This window comes from Protopterus annectens, chromosome 11.part0 (assembly GCF_019279795.1).
Source record: "Protopterus annectens isolate FY-2018-M chromosome 11.part0, PAN1.0, whole genome shotgun sequence".
Taxonomy (NCBI): Eukaryota; Metazoa; Chordata; order Ceratodontiformes; family Protopteridae; genus Protopterus; species Protopterus annectens.
Window position 1 is genome coordinate 82,428,892 of NC_056745.1, and position 21,303 is coordinate 82,450,194.

The 21,303-nt window shown below is 41.8% G+C and overlaps 1 protein-coding gene across 1 annotated transcript in view; it reads right to left on the reverse strand.

Moving 5' to 3' along the window:
• LOC122815180 (guanylyl cyclase inhibitory protein-like) overlaps positions 1-21,303 on the reverse strand; it is a 397,270-nt gene that overhangs the window by 1,196 nt on the left and 374,771 nt on the right. The window contains exon 4 of the mRNA XM_044087463.1: positions 12,847-12,952. Within this exon, the coding sequence (XP_043943398.1) occupies positions 12,847-12,952 (106 nt within the window). The remainder of the gene's footprint in view (positions 1-12,846; positions 12,953-21,303) is intronic.

The following is a 21,303-nucleotide window of genomic DNA, read 5'->3' on the forward strand; positions in this document are numbered from 1 at the left end:
GCTGTCCCAAATGCAGAGCCATCTCTTTGGTCTGAGGGAAAATTTTGCACAACTCCATGCAGACGTGACCAGTATTTATAAAATCTATTTTCCTCATAAAAGATCAACAAGACTGCTATCACTACAGTAAAAGTGGACAAAGAAGAGAATGACCAGGGCTTTGAAGGGCTTGTAAAAACATGATGTCCATGACTTTCTTTACTAGTCTACGTGCCATTTTAATGACAGCTGTGTTCTCCATGGAAGAACATTGCATTCCGTTACACCTGTCATGGCAGAAGGAGATATTTAGTCTACCTGGTTTGATGCTTGAATGCATTTAATATTCTTTCTGACCTTTACTACTCCATTGTTTGTTCCTCATATATTTATATATGTCCAACATCTTCCTCAATATTTCCTTAGATTCCCTCTATATCACCCATTCCAGTGTCTATCCTCTCTGCGAAACGCACTCTTACAGTTCCAGGAAGAAGATGGAGCCTAAATCTGTTGCCCGTATCCCACCCTTCTCACAGCTTTCATGATTAGTGTGACCCACTTCATAGCTTAATGATGTCATCTTGTGCACTATTGTGTTGCTTCTGGTCTCTACTACAAAGAGCATGTGAGCTTATAGTCTCTGGTCATGTCTTTTCCCCTTATTCCACAGAATTTTCATATGTCATTAATTTGAACTGTTACATGTGGCCTGATCAAGGTCTGATAATGTGGAGGAATCACCTCTTGCCTCTGCTGTTTATCTTCTGCAGAATGCACACCAGACAACCCATAAGTGACACATAATTCCTATTATAGTTTTCAAATCAGCTACAAATCATCTTCAGAGGGGCAACTCCAGAGTAAGAGTGACACTCACCTAGTCTACAGTTCAACTTTCAGAGCCAAGTATGTGTTTTGAGGTTAGACCAACTATGTCTCTCTGGTACAGTTCTACTTCCTACAAAAGTGTTGGCTCCTTCTCCAACAGACAGGTGACATTCCATAGCACAACAGCCAGTTTCCATTTCCAGGGTTCTGGTCCATTCTAATATGTTCTACTCTTCTGGGGGAGGGCAACTTCAGAGAAAGAGTGACACCAAACCAGTCCAAAATTCTACTTTCAGAGCCAACTATTTGTTCAGAGTTAAGGGCAATGATGCCTCAGTGGTATGTTTCTACATCTTACAAACGCTTTAGCTCCTTCTCCAACAGCTGGGTGGCATTCCATAGCCCAATAGTCAGTTTCTATTACCAGGGTTGTAGTCCATTTTAATATTCTCTCTCCTAGCTGTCACTTCAAATGCACCACACCTGACCTACACATTTTGTCTTGTAGGTTGTGAGCTGCTATGGCTAGTTCATGCAAAGTGTTTATTTATTTATTTATTTATTTTTTTATGTCTGAGTCCAACTGGTCTATATCAGTCAACCCAACATCAGAATTTCACTTGCAAACAACAACCTATGTCTGGGTCCAAGGGTTTATCCCTCCATCCCAGTAATAGGCAAAACAAAACAAAATGAGAGGAACAAATGCCCAAAAACTGCAGACAGCAGCAACCACACAATCCACAAAGAAGGCCACTTGGAGGCACCAGATCTCAGGAATATCAATAAAGTATTTTGTGTTTATTCCTGAGATCTGGTGCCTTTGAGTACCCTTCTCCACCCCAATATTCCTCTTTTAGCTTGACATTCTTTGTCCAGCCTCTTCTTCCAAACCAATATGCCAAAGGTGAACCCACCAGGAGCACGCAACTTTAGGAAACACAGGTCAAAGGATCAAGGGATGAATATAAATTATCATATAATAGCTCTGTCCTGTTTTGAATATGATCTAATATTTCCTCCAATTAACAAATCACCATGTTAAATAATCACTTAAAGATCTGTGATCTGATAACTAAACTATATGGAGAGTGCAAGGATGAAATAAATGAATGAGAAGAAATAGTTTGTAAAATACTTCCATATTAAAATGAATTCCCTCAGCCACAAAGTATGTCTATGTATAGAAATTCAAATAAAAACAAGATAGAAAGAAACAAAAAGAGGTGGATGTAAAAACCCAGTGATTTGTACTTCAGTGCTGCTCAGAAAAGAAACTTAATTAAAGATCTAAGAAGCCCGACAAGCTAAAAACTAGTTCTATAAATAAGGAACAAAAACTTCATAAGCAGCCAGTAGCATCGTAGATTCATTGTCTACCTAGTTCAGTGATGCCTGGTAACTTCAAAGGAAGAGACGAGGAAGGAACCAAATGAGCAGGGCTAAATGGAATGTTCCCTGGCTATATTGTAACAGGGTCATGAGCCATGGTTACAGTTTTACATAAATAACTGGTCAAACAGCACTCTTCTACTAGGAGACTTCTCCTTCAAAATACATGCCAGAGCAAATTTGAGATAGTTCATTTGGATATAGGAGGTAGTAATATCCACTTTATTGGTGGTATACACTTCAGCTGTTTGACAGTCAGCAAATAAAAATGGGTGTAAGTTATGTCTTTCAAACTGTTTCAATCAAACATCCACTAGCACTGCCAAGCCAGATTGTTTAAATGTAATCAAACAACAGCAGGTGTTGGTCACTTTGATTCACAGGCTGCCTGTTCCCAGGACACCTCTCAACTGTGCAGATTTTAGCAGAATGCCCAGATTTTTGCCTCATATTTTCGGTCTGTTTCTCAAAAATTGTGGTTTTTCTGGCAACTGGCAAATCATTGAGGGATGAAGTTAGAAAATAATAACAGACATTTGAGTTTCAGACTTCATAAACTTCAGAAAATTCATGCTATTGCAAAACGTGTTATTCTATCGACTTTCTAAGTTTATAAGAGCAATATTTAAAACATGCTCCTATTTTGGGGCCTTTTTCCACCATTATTTATGGCTTTCTACAGATTTCTTGCTCTAACAGTTTGAGAGGTATGGTTCCCAGCCACTTTATTGACTGTATACACCTTAGATGTCTGACTGTAATCAAACAAATTAATACACTGAATGAATGAATACATAAATAAATAAATAAACAATGGCTACTGTAGTGCTTGTGTCAGAGTGTTACTGTTAGACACATAGAGTGCAATTTACTGCAACCCTTCTCATACATAATGAGAATGACTGAGAGGATAGAGGATATGGTAGAAATATTCCTAAGCAGGGGAAGTGCATCACTATAGGTTCATAGGTTGGTACTAGGCTATTGGCCCTAGGGCCTATACAAGCCTAGCCATAACAATTCCCTGTATATTTCTTCCCACAATATTTACTTCCCTGGACTCCTGTCTAGCAGGGCGACTGACGTGATCCCTGGTGTGAATTTCCTATCTCCCATCCAATCGTCAAGGTTCTTTTTGAAGAGGTCCAAGGAGGTGCTCTGCTTGACATGTATGGGCAGTCTATTCCAGAGTGTGTGGAGTCTCTGGGTCAGGAACCTATCCCTCCAGCATGTTTTGTTCATTGTGATGACAAGATTTAGATCCCTGGAGCATGTGGCTCTGAGGAATTGGAATTTCTTTAAGTGGAGCATGTCCAACAGCTCAGGATTTGACATGGCCTTGTATGTTAAGCAGAGATCGCCTCTGAGTAGACGATATGCCACAGAGTATAGCTGGAGTTCTTTTAGACGGTCAGCAAAGGGCATCTGCTTTAGGTCTGTGATTCTTTTATTGAGGTATTTCTTTGGCCTTTCCAGCTGTTGCAGATGTCTTGTGAGGTATATACCAAATGGGACATTGTACTCTATAATGGGTCTAATGAGGGATGAGTACAGTGAGACAATGACCTCCTTTTTTCTGGATGAAAAGCCCTTAGTGATGAGGTGTGCCACATAGAAGGATTTCCTGACTGTTGTGGCGATGTGGTTATCAAAGGTGAGACCACTGTCCACCTGTGTCCCTAAGTCTCTCATCAGATCTTCAGTGTTTAGTGTACTGCCACCTATGTGGTAATTCATGGGTACATGGTTTTTCCCAAAGGAGAGAACTATACATTTCTTGGCATTAAGCTTGAGCCCATGGCTCTAGCACCAAGCATCTATTTCTGTAAGGCCCTTTTGTAGAATATCCACATCATTTGGGGATTCAATAACGGCTCCTAGTTTGCAGTCATCTGCGAACTTTGTTAGCCAGAGTCCCTTAGTGTTGACCTGTACTTCAGAGAAGTAGATGCCAAACAAGAGCGGTCCCAGGACTGAACCCTGAGGTACTCCATTTGTCACTTGTCTGGAGCTGGATTTGGAGTCGGCTACTTTTACAGTCTGGGTTCTGTCAGTAATCCAGTTGGCAATCCATCAAGTGACGTAGGGATTTATGCCTAGCTTAGTAACTTTATCTATGATTCCAGAGTGGGGGATGGTGTTGAAGGCCTTGGCGAGGTCCAGATAGGCTGTGTGGACCGCCTTACCCTCATCCGCAGCTCTGGAGACTGATTCAAAGAAGTCAATCAGGTTCAGGAGACAAGATCGGCCCTTCACAAACCCAAACTGGGTGGGGTCCAGTGTTTTAAGGTTGCCAACGTCTTTGTTTATAATTTCCATGATAATGCATTCCCTGACCTTGCAGATCAGGCTCGTCAGACTGATGGGATGGTAGTTCCCAGGATCCAAGGTGGATCCCCCCTTCTGGAGTGGGATAACTGTAGCTGTGCCCCACTCAGTGGGCACAAAGCCTGAGGTGAGGCTATGATTAAACATGACACTTAGGTGAGGTGCCAGTTCATTTTGTAGTTCATGTAGTACACAGCCCGTGATGTCATCTGGTCCCATGAATGCTATATTCTTAGCTTTAGAGAGTGTGGTTTCTACCTGTGTGGCTGTGATTACCAAAATTTGGCAATCTTTTGGTATCAAGATGGGCCCTTTAGGGGGTGAGGGGGGGGGTGAAGGTCGGACTAAATCAATCTGCCAGGATATTGGCAATATCCTTGGAATCAGTATATTTAATGCCATTCTGTTGTAGCTCAGAGCAGAGCTGAGCATTGCCATTTAGATTCTTGGCATAACTATAGAATGCCTTGTGGTTGTCTTTAGAATCTTTGGCAATTTTATTTTCATAACTAGCTTTGGAGGATTTTATGAGGGATCTCATATTCTTACTGAGGCTGGTAATTGAGTTTTTTTTTTATCCTGGGATTATCCTCTTTTCTGCAACAGTTTCCTCCTTCTGTTGTATAGTTTGTTTATGGCAGGGGACCACCAGATTGGCTTCCTTTTTGGAGGAGAGTGTCTTGGTTCTATTTGGGATGGCACGATTCATGCACGAGTGGATGTGCTTGTACAGCACCTTAGTGTGGGATTCAGCAGTTGAACTTTCAGCTCCCATCTGCATGGGTGTCATGAGGTTTGTCACTTCTGATTTGAGTAGCATGAAGTTGGCTTTGGAGAAGTTTTTTACAGAAGTTTCCTTACTGGGGAGTGGGGGTGGGATGTGGATATCAATGGTGATTAGCTTATGGTCAGACCTGACCACTGAGGGGGTGACCACTGGTGTGGAGCATCTATTTCCCATGTTGGTAATGACCAGGTCTAGGATATTGGAGCCCCTGGTGGGACAATGGATTAGTTGATCGAGGGCGCTGGAATTTATGAATTCCAAGAACCGATGGGAAAAGGTGTTGGTACCCGAGTAGTTTTCCCAGTTAAAGGCAGAGTAGTTGAAATCACCCAGTATTAGGGTGTTTGGTTGTATCTTAATATTTTCCAGTATGCTTAGAAAGGTGCAGTGAGAATCTTGAGGCATGGTTGGGGATCTGTAGCAAGCTACAATTTGGACAGCAGTCTTACCTAGTGTTAGTTGCACCTGGAGAATTTCAGATACACTGTGCTGGGCAACTAGCCTGGAGGTGTGAATATCATTGGTGAATATGGACACTCCTCCACCTTTAGTGTTTCGGTCTTGGTTTAGTGGCCGAAAAGTGTGGTAAGAGTTGTAGCCTAGTATTGCAGGGGTGCTCTCTGGAGCCTTGAACCAGGTCTCAGTTACTGCACAGTTCTCCATTTTTAGGAGTACCTCGAGAGAGTGCATATTGAGGTTTAGACTTCTAGCATTGAGTAGCATTACCTTCAGATTTTGCATGCTTGTATCTGTTACGGTGGTGGTTTTGTTCTTTGAACCTTGCCTAAAAAAGGCACTATAGGGGTGGCAAGAGCTTTAGCTAATAACCTGAATCCCAGGGGCAACAGGTGCAGACCATCTCTGGCAAAGCATTGTGGTTTGTCGATCATGTCATCCCAGGCAGACAGATACTGGATCCCCTTCGAATGACACCAGGACCTTAGCCAATTGTTGAAGTCAATCATTTTGTCCTTATACTGTGGTATCATTCTGGGCGAAGGCAGGATGCTACTCAGAGCTAGGGTCATACCTGCCTGGGCCACATGATCTTAGAGCTCTTCCATGTCTCTTTTCATGTAGTCCAGGGAGGTATGTCTCAAGTCATTCACTCCAACATGGACAATGACAGAGTCACATTTGTATTTGTTGTGGAGTGACTTGAGTGCATGTGTTATGTGGTGGATCCTGGCACCCGACAGGCAGCTGATTGTAATTTTCTCCTTGTTCAGTCTGGTGAGTGGGACATCAGTGTGCCTGACTATAGAGTCAACCTATGATTAAAGTGTTGGGTATGTTGTCTTACCTTAGGGGCTGTTGTTGGGTGGCACACTGGTGCTGTGGGCTATGTGTCACTTTGGTTGTGACTGGTGTTTGTTTGCATTTCAGCTTCGGAGGTCCCTGTTGCTTGGGCAGGTTAATGTTAAGGGCCTCCGCATATACTATAATGAACATTGAGACCATCAAAGGTCCAAGGGTTTACATTTTACACCACAACAACCACTAGTGAACAGCACCAGGTCTCTAATGAAAGCCACAACAAACAGTTCTTATATTTTTTCATCCAGTACTGTAAATATGCTCATATTTTTTCATCCAGTACTGATGTTACTTTAAAGCATTATGACGTGCACTTTATTCTAACTTTCTACTCTGAAAAACAGGCAACAGTGTTTAAGCATTTCTAGGAACATTATACAACTTAATTTCTAAGTGGAGAAATGTTAACATATATTTATCTAAACATTTTATATAATTTGCGGCGTGGTGTCAAGGTCAAGATTTCCAAAATCTGAAAGAACAGGGAAGCTACAATTCTGCATCTGAAAAGTTGGGAATGCAAGAGGCAGGAAAAGTCCTCACTGAATTACTGTCTGTATTACAAACACCAAAGAGAGGGGGAATGTAAAAATGGGAAATTTCTGTGAATGGACTGTGACGACCATGCCCTGGCCCAGCAATCACGGAGCCTCAGTCCTCAAGACTAACACCAGGGAGGTTGTCTCATAGAAGAGGAAAGGATAACAAATACACACAGTAAAGTACAATTTCCCTTAAGTGCACACAGAGATCACAGTCAGTCTGGGGGCTGGCTGCTCCTTTGCTCACCACCCAGTTAATTATATCAGCTACTAAAAGGCCCTTAAAAGGGTGTCCAGTTATTACTGTGCAATATTATTATCCAATGGTAGTATGACTAACAGTCAAGGCTTACTTTGGAGTGGCCTATTACAATAACCTCTATAAATATGCAGTGTATTCTAGAGCTTATCTCTACACAAAACAGTCACAGCTATGGTACTATAACTAGGAATTAACTTTCTGTAGTACCCTGCTATCCCCAAGAATGCCCTCACCTGGTTTTTGGTAACAGGTGCAAGCCATACCTGAATAGCTTCCACTTTGGCAGGTTCTGACCTTATCTTACCACTCCCCACTCTATGTCCTAGGTAGGAGACCTCTGCCATACCCACCTGACATTTGCTCGGCTTAATGGTCAACCCTGCCCTCTGTAGTCTGCCCAGCACCTCCCTGACATGCTGAAGGTGCTTTTACCAGGAATGGCTGTAGATAGCAATATCATCCATGTAAGCAAGGGCAAACCCTCCTGCTCCTGCTAAGATATGATCTACCAACCTCTGGAAAGTCGCTGGGGCATTCGTCATCCCAAAGGGCATCTTTGTGAACTCGTACAAGCCAAAAGGAGTCACAAAAGGCTGACTTCTCTCTAGCACTGGGAGTCAAGGGCACCTGCCAGTAACCCTTGGTAAGATCAATGTTTGTAAGATACTTAGCCCCACCCAGCTGCTCTAGGGACTCGTCTGTCCTAGGCATGGGGGTAAGCATCTGACTCTGTATGACTATTTAATTTTCTGTAATCCACACAGAACCTGTTGCTGCCATCCATCTTTGGCACCAACACCACTGGTGAGGCCCAGGGACTGTTGGACTCTTGAATCACCCCTAGTTCCAACATCTCCTGTACCTCTTCCCTCAAAGTCTGTTTGACTCTCTTAGGCACCCTATAAGGCCTGATAGGCCTTTGGGGTCCTGTATCCACCTGGTGCTGCACCAGGTGGGTGCTCCCTGGTTTCCCGGTGAACATGCCCCCAAACTCCTGCAACACTGCTTGGATTTCATGAACCTGGGGAGGAGATAGCTGCTGGGACATTGCTACCCCTTCCACCGAGGTGCCAGCCTGAGCCTCACTGAGATCAGTCACAAGATCTCTCTCAGACTCCTCCTGCAATCCACTGCAAATGCTCAGCACAAGGGCCTCCCTATCATGATAAGGTTTCATCATGTTAACATGGTACAATTTGTGCCCCTGCCATCTGCCTAGCACTTCCATCATGTAGTTAACATCACATACCTTTTTTACCACCTTGTAGGGTCCCTCCCAAGCTGCCTGCAACTTGTTGTGTCTGACAGGAATGAGAACCATCACCTGCTGCCCTACAGCATACTCTCTTGCTCGAGCATTCCTGTCATACCACACCTTTTTCTGTTGTTGGGCTTCTGCCAGGTTCTCCTGGGCCAGTCCCATGAGTTCCCTGAGCCTTGTCCTGAGGTTCAGGACATATGCCACAACAGACTCCTTGTGAGACTCACACTCACCTTCCCACGCATCTCGAATTAAATCTAGAGGTCCCCTCACCCTATGCCCATACAGCAACGCAAAGGGTGAAAAGCCTGTGGATTCCTGGGGAACCTCTCTGTGAGCAAACAACAGATGGGGCAAATATTTGTCCCACTCCCTCTTAAACTGATCTGCAAATGCCCGTAGCATGGACTTGATTGCAGAGCTTAACCTCTTAACAAGACCATTAGTCTGGGGATGGTAGGGGGTGGTCTTCATATGCTTCACCCCACAGTACTTTAACAGACAAGCCAGCAGGTCTGACATAAAATTGGCACCTCTGTCAGTCAGTATTTCTTTTGGGAAACCCACCCTGCTGAAATTCTCTAACAATGCATTTGCCACCTTCTTGGCCTCAATGGAGGACAAAGTCACTGCCTCAGGGTGTTGTGTAGCATAATCTACAATCACTAGGATATACTTTTTCCCTGTGGCACTTGGGGTACTCAAAGGTCCCACAATATCCATAAATACCCTCTGAAATGGCTCCTCAATCACAGGCAAAGGCATTGAAGGAGCTCTCACCTTGTCTCCTGCCTTGCCTACCTTTTGGCACTGCTCACAGGTCCTGCAGTACCCTGTTACATCTCTGAAAATTCTAGGCCTATAGAAGTTTTGCATAACACACCTCTTTGTACGTTTTATGCCCATATGACCTGCAAAGTGAATATCATGAGCTATGGCTAGAAGCACCAGATGGTAAGCTCTAGGCACTACCAACTGCTGTACTCTCTCACCTTCTAGCCCTCCCTCAGGAGACCACTCTCTGTACAGTAGCCCTTTGTTTCAGTACTCAGATTCCCCCTTCCCTTGAGAATCAGGTGCCTCCCTAGCTACCTGCCTCAAGCCTTGCAATGTAGGGTCTGAGAGCTGAGCCTGTCTCAAGTCTCTCCTTGTAACCCTTCCCAGCTCCCCTTCCACAGGACATCTGGCATCCTCTGACAGCAGTGCCTCACTGTCAGCCTGGGTACTACTACTCACCTCTACTTTTGCAGTTATCCTGTCCCTCAAGCAGCTGTGGCTCACATTCAGTCTCACTGCTACAGCATAGCTCACTCCCTGAAGTAACCACCTCAGCAGTCCTGGTTGCAAGTATGCAGTCTGTCTGGGTTTCCCCAGGCTACCAGATCCACATGCTTGTCTTCTAGCCTTACTGCATTTAACTGCATAAGTACATGGTACTGCCTCACCCAAATCCTTCCCTCTCAGGACATCTGCAGGATGGTAGTTCCATACCCTTGTTGTCTCAAGACAACCTACTATTGGCATTTTGTCTTTCCCACTTACTGGCTCTCTCACGTTTGGTTCCCCACCTTGCCTCCGTGAACATCTGTATGCCACATGGCCCCACTGGTTACATTCAAAACATTTAACCCTAGCTCCTGAACATGTACCTGGACTAGTGGCTTCCCCTGCTACTGGCAGATGCTGTTGGGCAGTCTGTGCTGCCCACCATGGGTTCCTTTAGTCCTATAAGCAGTACTGGAGGTCCCTTTCCTGTGCAGGGTTGCCCTGCTTGCTAGGCATAGGTCTCCCTTCTTCCCCAACTCCTCTGAAGTAGCACACTGTTTATCAGCTAACCAGATCCTCATGTCCTCAGGCAAAGTGCTAAGGGCTTGTTCCCTTTCCAAAAGGTCTGCCAGCCCTTCAAAAGTGGTGACCTGACATCCACTCACCCAGCTATGAAAATAAGTGCTCAGTTCAAAAACATATTCACATACATTTTCATCAGCCTTGCGTCTATGCTCACAAAATGTTTTACTATACATTTCAGGTGTTAGCTTAAAACATTCTAACAAATGTCTTTTTACAGCAGTATAATCAAAACAGTCAGTGTCATGCATTTTTGCTAAAGAAGTTACAGCTTTACCATGGAGTAAGGGGATCAGGAACCGTACCCAGAGACTTTGGTCAACTTCATACTGTTTACATACCCGCTCAAACATATGAATGAAGCTATCAAAATTATCCCCCTCTTTAAATTGTGGAAGAAATTTACTGACCTTTTGTGCTTCTGGCGTCTGGTTATTCCCTTCCCCATTACCTCCATGACTCTGCAAAGAGTCAGCATTTTCCTCTCATGCTTTCTCTGCTGTCCCTGTTCTTCAGCTTCTAGGCTCCTCATTCTCTCGGCTGCTTCTAGTTCCATACGCCTGGCCTCCAACTCAAGTCCCCAGGCTGCTGTTTTCTAATGAAGCTGTAACCAAGGCTGTAATCAGGTCTGCTTTAGTCAGGTTTCCATGCACCAGTCCCCTAGCCTGGCAAATCTCTGCCAGCTGGCTCCTTGTCAGCTTTCCATACTCTTCTGTTGACATGCTGCCTGCTCACCCTGACTAACACTAAGCTAACAAAAGAAATAAAACAATTGTGATCTGAACTCTGAGTATAGACTGCGTGGCTGTTTTAGAGTACAAAACACTTTTAGAGATCACTGCACATAAGCTACAGGAATTCGCTCTACCCACACCACTACAAGCCAATTAGTATGTGAACTAGATCCCACCACTGCCAAACACTTGTGATGACCATGCCCTGGCCCAGCAATCAAGGAGCCTCAGTCCTCACCACTAACACCAGGGAGGTCATCTCATAGAAGAGGAAAGGATAACAAATACACACAGTAAAGTACAATTTCGCTTAAGTGCACACAGAGATCACAGTCAGTCTGGGGCTGGCTGCTCCCTTGCTCACGACCCAGTTAATAATATCAGCTACTAAAAGGCCCTTAAAGGGTGTCCAATTATTACTGTGCAATATTATTATCCAATGGTAGTATGACTAACAGTCAAGGATTACTTTAGAGTGGTCTATTACAATAACCTCTATAAATATGCAATGTATTCTAGAGCTTATCTCTACACAAAGCAGCCACAGGTAGAAGGTTTTAAAAATATTTATTATAATAAATAATTAAAACTCAAGACAAAACTACTACACCACAGAGATATCTAAGAGTTCAGAGATCACACAGAAACTTAAAATAATAAAGTAGGACAGGTCTGATTTCAAAGAAAAATACCTAATTAATCTTTACTAGCTTTAACTATTCCTACAAGAAATCACAGTGCTAGAAACTTATATGTGAACATAAGCAGAGTGCTGGTAAGTTGGATATCAAGATCGACATGCTTTATATCTCTCTCTCTCTCTCTGAGACACAGTTTATAAAACATCACTAACAAACATGTATCTGGGTCCTCCCCAGATTACATCATTTTTGACACTTAGGTTTTCCCAGTATTCATATTGCATCATCTTGACACCTGCTCTGAGTTCCCAGGCTAATAGAAACACCATTTACATTATTTAACAAGTTAACACCTGCACAGGAGAATACAACACTAAAAGGCATTTCACATACACACTCTAGCCATTAGTCCTTAGTTAACACAATAGACAGAATGTCTTCAGCCAGCCTGACCAGAACCAACTTTAAAGATCAAAGAATGTCATAAAATCATTTCAATTTCAAAAGACACATTTGAAAGGCTTGACTTAGTTTTTCTTTACAGCAAGGGGGCAATGTTGTAACAATCTTGAAGTTCACATTTTACAATGTTTTTCTTTCATTTAAAAACACACGCCTGTATTTTACATGTATTTATACAAATGATAGAATTATGTATTAAATTTTATTTGACTAGGCTGGCAGCCTTCACCTGTCTTTCTGCAATCTTCACATGGACCAAAAATGTTTTTATCTGGCAGTCATGCAGAAGAGTGAGAGTTCTGATCTAAGTCAAGTTAAGATAGTTGCTACACTGGTTCAGTTCTCACGGATGCAATTTCAAGAATGACACTGTTAATACAGAGTGGTGGATACTGAGATGGTCTATAAGGTTATTTTAAAACTTAAAACAAATACAGATTATTAATAATATACAAGGTATACCATCTTTATCTTTGTCCAGTCTGACAAACATCCGGTTAGTACATTCTTCGGCAGTCTGTGGGTCCACATTGGTATGTGATGCTGCCAAGCTCATTTTATAGACTGCCTGCTCAGAAAAATAAAACAGAAAAGAAACTGAACTCAGATCTTCTTAGTTCATCAATCATAAATTAAAACTAACAGCTAAAGACTATATTATACATTTCTTTCATAAACAACTGAAGCAGGGTCAGAAGTTAGAATTCTATAATGTTGGCTGTTAAATGAACCCCTAGATAAATGTTAGCACATGGCCATCTTACACGAAAAGTGGAAATGGAAAGTGAAGGTGAATTAAAAACAGCAGAGCTAGTGTATTAGTAAGAATGTTTATAAGGAAAATGAGCAATCAAGAAGGCAGATAAGGTAAAAAGAAGGTTAATAATTTACAAACAAATCTGTTTACTGAAATTAGCTGTTTTCAGAAACAAAAGCTAAAAGCATCTGCTTTCCTGCCAAGGAGTGTATCATATAACTGATTTGTTTGCAGTTAAAAGCATTCTCTAGAGTCTCCTTGCTCCTTTATCTGTTTAAAACTTTAATTCAGTGGCTCTCTGCTGTTTTTTTTTTTTTTTTTTTGCTGTGATAAACATTTCTGTAGTGTTCTCTGCCTAAAATAGTGGTGTCTTGTTCTTCTACTTGGTGGCTTTGCAGTTGCCCACCCCTACTGTAAATTTGATCTTGGACACTCCTCCCAGTCTAGTGTCATTAGTTCATTCTACCTAATACAGAGAGAACATTTGAGAAGGCCAACTCACTTAGGTTCTTAACCTTGAATTATCTTCTGTTCCTCCTTTCTCCCTTTGCACTTTACTAAAAAAAAAAAAAAAAAAAAAAAAATGTTGCTAGAATCTACCATTGCTAGAATCTCCTTCTGTTCTGACTAGTGTGCTTCTCAAACAATCCGGAAATATAGAGCTGATAAGTATATTGTTTGGCACTCTTTAACTGTTCAGAGTTTTGCACTGTCTTAATTTTTGCTTGACTGGATTATATATCTGTTGGCATTGTATTCTGATACTCTAAGTGCCTTTATCTTGATTTTTCCTAATTTACTGCTTTCTGCACTTGTTTTAGTCATTTTTTAATTTTATTATAGGTTCATACTAGGCTATCTGCCCTGGGGCAATTATAAGCCTATCCCGATTCTGTATGGCTTACGCCACCCCTTGATTTGAGTATACTGTGCCCTTTTTAAAGTTTAGTTTACTGTGCCTCTGTCTAATAGTGACACGGGAGTAATCCCTGGGACAAACCTACGATCCCCCATCCACTTATCGAGATTCTTCTTGAAGTGATTCAATGAGGTGCTCTGCCTCACATGAACTGGAATTCTATTCCAGAGCGAAGGGAGCCTCTGGGTTATGAACCTGTCCCTCCAGCAAGTTCTATTTATTTCTGTGCTGAGGTTCAAGTCCCTCGAGCGTGTGGCTCTAAGGGATTTAGATTTACTGAGGTGGAGCATGTCCATTAATTCTGGATTTGACATAGCTTTGTATGTCAGGCATAGATCGCCTCGAAGTAGGCGGTATGCAACTGAGTAGAGCTGGAGTTTTTTTAACCGAGCAGCATATGGCATCTGTTTGAGACCTTTGATCCTCTTGGTGAGATACTTTTGGGGTCTTTCTAATTGCTGCAGGTGTCAGGTAAGGTACATCCCAAAAGGGGCATTGTATTCTATGATGGGCCTGATGAGGGATGAATAAAGGGGCACGATTACCTCTCTTGATCTAGATGTGAAACCCTTCGTGATGAGGTGGGCTATGTAGAAGGTCTTTCTAACCACTTTGGCAATGTGGTTTTCAAAGGAGAGATTGCTATCAACTTGGGTCCCCAGGTCCCTAATAACTTTCTCTGTACTTAATGGGTTTTCGCCTATGTGGTAATTTGTGGGCACATTGTTTTTGCCAAAGGGTATGACTATACATTTTTGGGCATTTAGCTGTAAACCATGGCGCTGGCACCAGTTATCTGTCTCTGTGAGACCTTTTTGAAGGATGTTTGTGTCAGCTGGAGAGTTGATTATGGCACCCAGTTTGCAGTCATCTGCGAACTTGGTGAGCCATAGTCCTCCCACGTTTGCCTGTACCTCGGAAAAGTATATACCGAACAAGAGTGGTCCCAGGACAGAACCCTGTGGGACGCCACTTGTAACCGGTTTCGAGTCTGACATGGCTCCAGCAACTCTCACTCTGTGGGTTCTGTCTTTGAGCCAGTTTGTGACCCATCTTGTGACATAAGGGTTTATATTTAAGCTGGATAGCTTATCTATGATGCCCGAGTGGGGTATTGTGTCAAATGCCTTTGCAAGGTCCAGATAGGCTGTGTGGACTACCTTCCCTTCATCTATGGCTTTGGTGACTGTTTCAAAGAAGTCAACCAGGTTCAAAAGGCAGGATCTGCCCTTGACAAAGCCGAACTGGGTAGGATCTAGTGTCTGTAGGTCCCCATCTGAGATGTTTGGGAGGCAGCCCTCTGCCGGGATAGATACTTGCTCTTTTGGGGGAGGGAGAAGTTTGCACTGAACCTGTCTGCCAGGATATTGGCGATGTCTGTGGGTTCAGTGTATTTTTTGTCATTTAGAATCAACTCAGAACAAGTCTGGGAGTTGCATCCCAGGTTTCTAACATAACTGAAAAAAGCCTTATGATTGTCTTTGGTGTCCTGTGCAATTTTTCTCTTGAAGCTGGCCTTGGAGGATTTTATGAGGATCGTAATTTTTTGCTAGTACTGATCAGAGATGCCTTCCCTATTAGGGATTTTGCTCTATCATGTAGTAGCTTCCTCCTTCTGTTGTACAGTTTATTTATGGCAGGGGTCCACCAGACTGCCTGCCTTTGGATGATTGGGTCTTGGTTTTGTTTGGGATAGCATGATCCATGCATTCCTGGAGATGTCCGTAGAATGCATTTATATAGGATTCTGCAGTTTGGGCCGTAGTTTCCACTGGCCCTGGGGCCTTGAAGGATTCCACTTCAGTTTTGAGAAGTGAGAAGTTCACTTTTGAGAAGTTTTTCACTGTGGTTTTCTGGGCTGGGGGTGGGGTCGGGATGTGGACATCCAGTGAAATTAATTTATGGTCTGATCTTACCAATGAGGGATATACTTCTGGTGTGGAGCATAGAGTCCCCATGTTGGTAATGATCAGGTCTAGTATGTTGTCCCCTCTTGTGGGAGTGGTGACTAGTTGTTCCATAGCATTTGAGTTTATAATTTCTAGGAATCTTTGGGCTAAGGTGCTGGGGCTTGAGTAGTGCTCCCAGTCAATGTTTGGGTAGTTGAAGTCACGCAATCTAATGGTGTTCAGAGAGATCTTCATGTTCTCCAATGTTTTCAGGAAAGATGAGTGGGATTCCTGACTTTGAGAGGGTGGTCTGTAGGATGCTATAAACTGAAAAGCAGTCTTGCCCACTGTTAGTTGCACATGGATGGTCTCCGATACTTCGTGCAATGCCACTAACCTGGAGGAGTGGATATCCTTGATAAATATGGAAACTCCCCCTCCTTTTGTGGCATTTATTTAAACTGTATTTGCTTTAACACTGCTACACACTCAAGTGCGTTAGCTTGCACTGCATTTAAATTGTTTTACTGCTCTTTTAGCTGCTTTTCTGTAAAAAAAAAAAGTTAAGCTTGTTTCCTGCCTTTGCCGTAACTAGTCTAGTCCGGATACAGATTTGCTGTATCCAGGACTGTTTGTAAGCTTCTGAGCCCCCCCAAGACTTTCTATGTTGGAGGTAAGCCTTCTAGCTTATCAGTGGGAGTGGTAAGCACTAGATAGCCTATCTACCACAAGAGGAGTGATTTCTGGCTGAGAAATTGTAGTTTATTGGCTGTTTGGGCAGTTTTTCCATCCCTTTCAACTGTCTGGTTTAAAAGCTCATGTTTGTGCTTGTTTCCTACCTTTCCTGTAACTAGTCTAGTCCAGATACAAATTTGCTGTATCCAGGACTGTTGTAAGCCTCTGAGCCCCCCCCCCAGCCTTTCTATGTTGGAGGGAAGCCTTCTTTCTTATCAGTGGGAGTGGTAAGCACTAGGTAGCCTATCTAACACAAAAGTAGTGGTTTCTGGCACAGAGAATGTAGTTTATTGGCCATTTGGGCAGTTTTTCTATCCCTTTCAACTTTCTGGTTTAAAAGCCCATATTTGTGCTGGTTTGCACTTGTTTAAACTCCATGCAGTGGCACCGAGCTGAGGGAAACTATTACTGGTGCCAGCAAGTCTGTTCTTCAGTTTTTCCCTTAGATCTTGCTAGTTCTTTCTCTCTTGCACTTCAAATAGCCCAATCGCTTTGCACTTCAGCAGGTTTTTTTAGCAATTATTGTAGCACACCTAAGTGCCATCAGCAGTAGACATTCTTCACGGAAATAGCTCCAGTATTTAGTAGTTATGACCACCCCTCTTGGCATGATTAAAAGGCAGTTCCTTGTGTTTTCTCCTATTAACCTGGTGCACTTGGGCATTCTGAGGCAGTGTCAGACAACCCTCTCCTCTTACCTCCCAACACTCAGACTTGTGAGAGATGCACTTATATCACCAAATTGGAAGCTATGCACTCTCCAGCCAAGACCGGACTAGCTGGTCAAGAGGAGAAGGTCAACACCTACACCATACCACATGGAACACATAGCCCTCCAGAGCACCCACTATCACAGCTCTCACATAAAAACACAAACCACACACCCACCTTCACATAGGCTCTCAATAGAAATTTACCCAAACAGCAGAGACCTCCAAGACAGAAATGCACTCGACCACCACAACTAAGCACAAACCGCAGGATACACAGTGCACCTCCACAATGTGCCCATCAACCTAAGCCCCTAAGGATAAACACTTTGCCCAATACACTAAACATAGGTGACTCAGTAGTGAGGCACACAGATGTCCCACTCACTAGTTTGAATAAGGAGAAGGTAATAATCAGCTGTCTATCCGGTGCCAGAATCTGACACATAACACACGCACTCAAGTCACTCCACAAGTACAAGTATGACTCTGTCATTGTCCATGTGGGTGTGAATGACCTGAGACACACCTCCATGGGCTATATGAAAAGAGACATGGTGGAGCTCTTGGATTATGTGACCCAGGCAGATATGACACCAGCCCTGAGCAGTATCCTACCGTCACCCAGAATGATACCGCAGTACAAACAAAACTGATTGACTTCAACACTTGGCTACGTTTTTGGTATTATTCTAAGGGGATCCAGTATCTGTCTACTTGGGATGACATGACAGACAAAGAGTATATTGGAAATGAACCAGAGACTGGAATTGGGAGATGGAGATTAACAGGAAGAAAAACATCAAATTGAAATTAATAAATAAATGTGAGATTATAAAGCATCAATCACATTAGTGAAATATGGCCGAACAAAAAAAAATGGAAATATTGGACTTTTATGACTTTTTAAACTTGTAAGGGACTCCAAAGCATATGCTGTACTTCATGTCATTAACGTCTGGCAGAACATTAAGGAGAGGGAACGAGTGAGAAAGGAGGTAACTGTAAGTAAAATGACTTTTGTTCTTAACAGTATTTTTATAGAACATGGCATATACTGCATGTTATACAGTAAAGCATTTTCAGTTATTTTTGTGTATTATAGGGATAACTACAGGAAGCAGGTGCCCTTTTTTGTTTTCTTTTCTTTCTTTCTTTCTTCTGTTTAAATGTAGGCATTGCAATGTAAAAAGAGAAGAAAGCTTGGAAAAAAGATTGTTTAAGATAATAGGCTGTAATCTTTGGCTGTTGAGGTGACGGATGGGTTGTAAAAGTATACAGATCATGATATAAGTAAAATTGATATGCTTTATCTTACTTTTGCATAGGGGAGTGGCTGGATTAAGGCCCTTGGCTTGATCTAACAAGTTTTAAGTGGAAGCAAGTAAAAAAAAAATATTGAACATAAGTAAAAGTTTTTGTTTAGGAAATAAATGTTCACAGTACAATATGAGAATCTTGTAGCTGAAGGCAACTGTGTATCTGAATCCCATGTTTCTATGGAGACAAGGTGATCGTGCAATAAAAACAGAATACATTTTTCTTTCAATGGCTAAAATATAATGTTTCTGAAAGCATTCAAGTTGTTCTCTACATCTGGGAGAGAAATAAAGATAAGACAAAACAGACAGCACTTAGTGTAAGTAGAAGCACAGGCTGTACTGCGTGTCTTAGCATATATAACCTTAATTATAGGTCAATTAAAGTCTATGAGTATAGCTGTCAGTCTGGAACAATTGTTCTTATTAGGGGGTTAAACTTCATTATTTGAAGATGTGCGTAGTTTTGTGTGGTTGTATTAAATTAAACATATAATAAGCTGGATATAATCATCAATTCTCTATATTATGCAGGCCACTGCTTTTTGCAGCCTGTCGTGATCATGGTGAGTGTATCTCTGAAATAGTCTCACCTGGTGTGTAGCCACTTTTCAGGAAAATTCCACTACTGTGCATAAAATGTTTCTGAATCCCATAGCTAATTATTTGCCCTTTTTGTAATCTTTTATAGTCTTAAAGAAGCATTTTTTTATTATACAACAGATTTTACTTGTAGTACTATATTATATAAATGATATTCTTGCATTTAGTAATTTTATTTTAACAATGACTATGGCTGCTGTACCAGAATGATTTTTCAAGTTTACTGCATGCTAAATAAATTTCTTCTATCTATTGTACTGTTTTTATGTTGTCTGTCTATAGCTTTATTACATGAGTTATTTACTGATAACATGGCTATCATAACGGGACTCATTATTATTTTAAGCTATGATTTGGCTAAGACGTTACACAAACATTGGTGTCTTTACAACTTTGAATACAATTTTTAGCAGTATAGCTTTCCTATACTATACATTTTACATTTTGCAAATAAGGGCTGTTTCAGGTTTAACATCCATCCATCTATCCACAACCTCTTTTCCCATTTTTTTGCACATGGGGTTGGTGTATCACTTTAATAGTGACAATCATCTAGATGGCCAATTTAGAGTGTCCAATCCACCTACTGCATGTCTTTGGAATGTGGAAGGAGACCAGAGCACATGGGGAGAATCCATGTGAACACAGGGAGGACATGCAGACTCCACACAGAAGGCACTCCAGCCAAGAATCAAATCAGGGAACCTCTTGCTGTGAGGTGACAACACTTTCTGTGGCACCACTGTGCTGCCCATGGAGAGACATATATTAAAGAAACCCAGCACGAGCATCTGAAACTCTTTAAAAAGGAAAACCATTTTTCAGTTTGTTTGATCATACTGATGAGATTTTTAAACTTGCATCACATTTAAATACTTCAGAAAGTACAGTCACCTGTTGTTTTCAAATATGTTTAATCCTTTGTGTCAGTACATGTTAAGGATCTTGAAAAACAGCAGATAAATATCGGTCATATCACTGCATGCACTAACTAGCAAGTATAATGCTTTAATGAATAGATGAAAATAAACACACACAAAACAATCAAATATATTCTCTGCAGGCATAACAGCTTAGGCTATATCTAGTCAATGCAAACAGAGCTCCTGGGGTTTTCTATTAGACTTGTATTAGAAGAATCATGTTCTGTCACTGTGAAATTGCCTTTCCTTCATTTCTACAACAGCCATCCTGAATTTAATTCCCTTTTCATGTGTACAGAATTCATTTTCTGGGAGAAAGCAAAATAGTTAAACATAGCAGGCTTTATACTTAACAATTCTGTATGTAACAGAGATAAAGCCTACAATCATACAGCAACTCTTATCTTTACTGTGGTTTAAGGCTAGTATGCCTGAACTTTCAGATGGAGTCATAACTCGTTCTCTGCTGTTATCACATCTGGTATCGTCAACAGGAATGATAGGCTCCAGATCTAGGCAGTCACTGTTACTGCCTTCTGTTTTAGCACTGGTATTTTACTGAAGAGGCACGTTCACCCCTCTTTACATAAAACATTAAATGAAGATTTATTTTATATCTGGTGCTGCACTGATAAATATGCAAGTGAGAAAGGATTAACCTCTGTTTCACAACTACAATAGCAGCTTGCTTTTTCTTCCACGTACTAGTGTTCTAACAAAAAATATTTAATTGCAAACTGTCCTGCTGAGGCAGGTAGAGAACTCTTATCCGTGATGCTGGAATCCATATTAATTTAAATGCCCAAGTGTTAGACAGCTGAGCAATTAAGATGGAAGCAGTTGGATGGAGAATACAAAATTGAATAGTACAGAACTGGGATTTTCTACACCCTGGTAGTATGTTAGTGGAAAAACAAGAACAGCATGACTAAACTGGTGAACAAAACAAACAAACCGGGAAAGTCAAGCACCCTGACACTTTAATAAAAATATATCAAAACTGTTAAAATAACAATGTAAAAGGCATAAACCAGTGACAAACAAGTCTGATTTAAGAGTTTTTC